Below are 6000 nucleotides of genomic sequence, written 5' to 3' on the forward strand. Positions count from 1 at the left end.
CAATTTGTACGCCGTCGGACGACGCGTACGAGCGTCGTTGAAACTCGAGGAACGACCGTAGGATAAAACGTGGCGTCTATGGCCCCTATTAGGCATTATGTCCAGAGTGGGCCGAGACGAGTCACGAGGAACGATTAAAAGTGTCGAGTCACGCGCGATTCGTACTCGGTGGAACCGCGATGCTTGGAATTTCAGCGCGAGAGGGACACCATCGTCCCCACTGTTTTCGACGTAGAACGCTCTCTCGGAACCATAGAGTAAAGTATAGTCGCACGAATGGAAGGCAGTGGTACCACGCGTCACGAGAGAGAGAGAAAACAAAAAAAAAAGAAAAAAACAAAACGGTCGTATCGCAGGAATTTATCTAGGAAACGCGCGCTGGCTGCACAGAATGCCAACAAAGTCCACGGAACGCTCGAGCCCGAGCGATTGGAAACGCGATTAAAACGGAACCCAACGTTTTCTGTTTACCCGAACGTCACGCTCCCATCGCAAACAAAACGGGCTCGAGTCGGCGCTCGCCACCAACGCGACCATTCGATCATTTATTTTTTTGACCCGGGTGTCAAACGACAAGCCAGCTTTCAATGAAAATACACTGCACCAGATGAAAGCAATAAATTCCGCGAAATCGTTCCAACCACTGTAACGTTCCAGGCTAATCGGCGTTCCCATAAACTCGGAAACTGTTGTGCGGATACCAATTATTCGGACTTTCCACTTTTACGCGGACGTTGTCCGACATCTACGACGGGAGGTTCTCGTTATTGTTTTTTTTTATTCTTTTCTTTTTCTTTTTTCATTTTTCGTAACTTTTACCTCGCCGGACGCGGTGTGCAGTTTTCGCCCAGACTAAATATTTAATCTACGATTTCGTTCTGTCCTTTCTAATTCGGTCTCGAGTAAAAGGTTCCTTTCTATTTTCATCCTGCACACCGGACGTCGCGTGTCTTTCCTTTTTATTTTGGATCGGTGATCTGTTCTTTGTCGTTCGTTAGGAGAACGCGAACGATACGGTATCGAAACGTTTCGAATGTACGCGAATTTCAATCTCGGGACCGTAACGTTCGATTCACAACGCGCAAGTGTTTATTATTGAATTCCGGGAACCGGAGTTACCGAACACCATTGTGTGGATTCTTTCTTTCTTTCTTTTTTTCTTTTTTTTATTGTTCCCTGGGTCGTTGAGTCGAGGTTTTTTGTGAACGACGAGACTCGTAGCGTCACGGGCTCGGACCCGAGCCACAGTTTCCATTGCACGTTGCGGCAATAGGTCCCACGAGTAGCGATAACGTGAAAAATTGTCTTCAGGATCGCCACGGTGCACTCTCGAGGTCACACAGACGTTGTTCCGTACGAATCCGATTATTACCACGAACGTTTCCAACGCACACGAAACAAAAATATTTTCTGTCCGTTATCAACGGACATATTTTACTTCGATCGCAACCAAGAGGTTAATTCGAGAGATTAATCTCTCGATTTAAATATCTCTGTTTATTCAAGTGGCGTCGAAACGTCGCTTTTGGGAAATGTTTTCGAGATTTGGGAAACTAAACTTTCTAGATAACCGAGTACAAATATCGACCACAATTCACAGTTAAAATAAGGTTAGCTTTCCGTAATAAAAATATTCGAAAATAACGTACACGAGATATTATTCCGTTAGGCGCGCGACGTTGTTACTCGAACGCGATTTTGATACGCTGGTCGCGAGCTCTGTCACCTTCCTCGACTTTTACGATATTCGGGCAGGTGTGCGAAACACGACCTTTCGATTTCGATCGTCTCGCCTGTTTTCGCGCGTACCGCCTCTGAACGTTACGAAACCGCGTCGCGTCTACGGTTCCTTGACTTTCGATCGTTCGCGTATGTAAACAGACTTACGTGCATTCGAGTAGGGTCCTGACGATCGAAAACAGGTGTATCGCTACCGATCGGATAAACTCGCGTCCCGACGGATCCGAACGATCGACTCTATTATTAACGTAACCTTTTCAGGCTGGACGAGCATCTCGGATACGGGCAATGTCAGACCTCTTGGTCCTATCTTGACAGCCACAAACGAGCCTAACGCGCTAAACGAGTTTCGACTATTACCTACGGATTGTAGGGAGAAAAGGCATATATTAGATCCGTCGAGCCTGTATACAGACCCGGATCTTTCGTCTCAGGGCGACCGTTCCAACGATTAAGCTATTATTCGAGCTGTGGATTCTTTATTGTGCGTAAACAGTAAAAATATAGTTACTATAACATCGGAACGTTTATTGTTATCTGGTACCTGACTCATACCCGATCGTTTACATTACGCTATCGTGTGCCGGCGCGATTTCGAATCGTGCTTACGTGCCTAACAATACGCTCGAACCGCTGATACGTAACTCTAGGAAAGGTGTCCGAGATCGTTTCGTCGAGCGTACTCTTGTACACTCGTCGGGGCAACGAGTGCCACATACCGTAGATATTAGTCCCTGGAACACCTCGTGGGGCAAGTTCTCGATTAGCGAGATTCGTTACCGAGCTTTGCGCGTAGAACCGTGCGAACACGTTGCGGAGAGATCGAGCTTTCTCCTTCACGGTTGATATTCTTCCGAAATTGAACGAAAGTGAGACGGATCTGTATCGTTTACAGGGAAAAAAAAACTCGATACAAGGTACACGAAAACATACACGTGAAAAAAGAAATGTACAAGGATAGAAGTCGGGGCGTACGACCGCGTATCTACGAATCCGTGGTAACTCGAGATCCCCGTAACCCGAGTAGACCAACCGTACCTTTAATATTGCTCCGAAACGAGTCGGACTCGTTGATCCGCTCGTCGCTAAAAAATACGTCGCGGCGAGGGACGCGAGCGGGAGGCTCGTACGAAGTTTCGGTGTAAAAAAAAAAACAACAAAAAATACCACTTACATTTCCTCGTGGAAAGCAGCGTCCTCTCCGCAGCACCTTCGAACCCGAGGTCTCATGGTCGCGGCCGCGTGATTTCCCTCCATTCTTTTCTGCACGCAAACGAGGAGAGCCTTCGAGTCCGCGCAGTACTGATCCGGTTCGAATTTATCGTCACCGTGTGTATCGAGGATCGCTTGTCCATCGTCGAGCAAGACGAACGGATTGGTGCTTCTGTAAGGGACGAATGTCAACACCGAGTTCTCGGCGCACTCCGGTTTCCTGGCCTGTACCACGTTCCACTCGGGTGGCGGATTCGGCAGGATTGTCCGTAGGGACGGCGAATAGATGATGGGTTTCCAATCGTTCGTAGTGGTTTCGCAACGGGTCGAGGCGTCCGGATCGCCGTCGGACACTTTCACCAGCTCCTCTTTGTGGCGACAACACTTGAGGATACGGAGTCTCGATCGCGCGGGATCGCTCGGCTCGGCGTGAACGAGCACCGCGAGCGTGGCGATCGTCGTTGCCAAACGAAACGCCTTCATCGCGAGAGTCGCGCGATTCTCAACGGACAACGCACGGATCGGAACTCGTCGAGGAGAGCACGCGAACCGTTCCGATTTCACACCGTGAACATTACCCGGGGAGAGTTCGCTCGAGATACGTCGCCGTAGATACTCGAGAGAGTTCGCGGTGCAAAGTTTCGGTATTCACTCGCGAAAAGTGACGATCGCGTCGCGACTCGCACAGGTTGCGTGGCACGCACGGAACGATTCTGGTCGACGCAGCTTCGAAACGATCGTCGGGACGCGGGAACGATCGACGGGTGGTCGTTCGATGGCGAAAAACGTCTCTGTGTTTGTTTGTACGCGCACGGAGCGTCCGGTTTTGGCGCGTCTCGGTCGTTGGTCGGGTTCGAAATCGGACGTGACTCACCCGCTCGAAGGTTTCGGAGTTACTGAAGCGGCCCGACCACGCGGCCGTCTCTCGAGCCACCGGCAGCAGCGTGGCCCGAGGCTGCGCGCGCAACCGACTCGCTGCTCCCGCCCTTATTCAACCGCCTAGCTTTCTTCTTTCTTCGCGACGACCTTCGTCGTCGACGCGGCTTCCTCCTCTCCCCTCCGCTCCCTACGCTCGCCTCCCCCCTCCCCTCGTCTCGCGGGTGGTGAATTCGCGACCACGTGCTCGATCCCACCACCGTGCTTCCGTTCCCGGAAGTGCAACGGTACTTTGCGTGGAGCTCTGCCCCTGTTGTTCCGTGGGAAACACGAGCGTCTTTCCTTTTCGTTCTCGATTCCGTGCGCCGTTTTGCTCGCTGTTCCTGCGGCTGATTTGCATCGCGCTCGGGCGCATCCCACCGGATGAAAATTCGCGTCTCGTAGGGAGGGGGAACGAATTCTACGCTTCCTGCGTAGTCTCGAAATTCCGACGCATAGAACTCGTGTTTCGGAGCCGTTTCAGCTCCGGACGGGTACGATGATAGGGTAATTAAACGACGATCGTCGGGAACAGAAGCGAGGAACACGAGACCTGGTAGATCGAAATGAACGTTCTCGGAACGACGATCTATTGTAAAAAAAAAAAAAAAGAAAGACGCGAGGAACGAGGACGCAGTGTTTCGCGGAAACTCGTCGAAGAAAAATAAACGATCGTGCAGAGGCCACGGCGCAAAAATTTGTTTTACGGTCGCGAGTCGGGCCGCGTCGTAACGAGTTTACGGATTTCGCGAACGCCTCGAGGACGGTTGCGTCGCGAACCGTTCCGCGAAAATTCGTTTCGTTCGCGATTGTACGTCGAATTGCGACGATGCTCGCTCGCGTAACACCGAACCGTGAACGCGACCGTCTCGTACCACAGGTGCTACAACAATAAATGGTGGCATCTGCGGTCCCCGTTGCATACACTTGCGAACAAAAGTTAAGAAACGGGTCGCACGGGTACCTATATTCTTTGTACGACGTCGATACGTCGCTCGCGTTCGACGTCGCGCGATTTTCGTTCCTCGATACCCTTCTCGATCATTTTCGATTGGCGGTTTAGCGACAGCTCCGTTAAAGTTTCTTAACTTTTGTCCGGAAGTGTATACGTTACGTCGCGTTCTTTATTCGCCGACACGCATCCCGACAAAAGGTACTCGGTACAATGCGCAATTACACCGTTGGATATCGAGGATCCGCGCGGCGTCTCGTGGTATTTAAATTCCGCTCGAAAGTTGAACAAAGTCTGTCCCGATCGGATCACGAGGCACGAGAGAGATCGTGTACGATCTCGTAGGATCTACGATCGAGTTCGTCGCAACGTTTAACGCGATAAGCGTACGCGGAACGCTGCTTCGAAGATCTCGAAGATCGTCGAGGTTAGATCCGGAGGCAGACACGTTTCGCGAAGGCTTCCGGGAAGATACAATGGTCGAGCGGAATCTGTGGGAAAATATACGCTAACGCCCCTGCGTTCGTTATTATTGACAGAATAAACACGGGCCGCGCGGCGAGCGATCCGGTATCGCGAAATTACCATCTCCGTCTATGTATTTTCGAAACGGAACTTCCTGGCGCGGCGGGTTCATCGAGATAGCTTCTGATCGCGCGAAAGTCGACGACGATAATGACCGTAGAACGAAGCCAACGGTTGCCGCGAGTTCGAGTCCATAAACCATCCTGCGAGCCGACCGCGAAACCTCCGCTGGTACTCGGGTTCGAACGTTTTCCGCGTAGAGTGCACGCCGCTCGTTCGGATAATTTATGGTCGCGTTACTGTTCGCGAGATTAACAACGTACCGCGCTATGATCCCGTTCGACGTGCCCGGAGATCCGCCCCGTGTAGACGCCCGTGTTCCGTAAACCGTCCTCCGGTACTCGTTATCGCTCGCTCCGCGGATCGTCGGCTTCCGTCGATTTTACGCTCCCGACGAGAACGAAGAAAAAATCAATCTCGCGAACGGAAGATTCCGTACGGTTGTTCCTCCGATCGACAGGGGGTACACCATCGGGGAATTATCGCGAAACGATTTCACGGAATCGTTCTCGACGCTCCGATCCGCTCCAAAGTTCGCGAGAGTACCCTTTGCGCTTTTTAACTCTTCTTCTACGCGAGAGCGCAGTTTCTTCGAT

General features: G+C 51.4%; 1 protein-coding gene across 1 annotated transcript in view; it reads right to left on the reverse strand.

The window, feature by feature from the left end:
• Mthl1 (adhesion G-protein coupled receptor methuselah-like 1) overlaps nt 1–3811 on the reverse strand; it is a 179517-nt gene extending 175706 nt beyond the window's left edge. Inside the window, exon 1 of the mRNA XM_076304388.1 lies at nt 2915–3811. Within this exon, the coding sequence (XP_076160503.1) occupies nt 2915–3435 (521 nt within the window). The 5' untranslated portion in view covers nt 3436–3811. The remainder of the gene's footprint in view (nt 1–2914) is intronic.
• Between the last annotated feature and the right edge of the window lie 2189 nt (nt 3812–6000).

This window comes from Ptiloglossa arizonensis, chromosome 2 (genome assembly GCF_051014685.1).
Source record: "Ptiloglossa arizonensis isolate GNS036 chromosome 2, iyPtiAriz1_principal, whole genome shotgun sequence".
Taxonomy (NCBI): domain Eukaryota; kingdom Metazoa; phylum Arthropoda; class Insecta; order Hymenoptera; family Colletidae; genus Ptiloglossa; species Ptiloglossa arizonensis.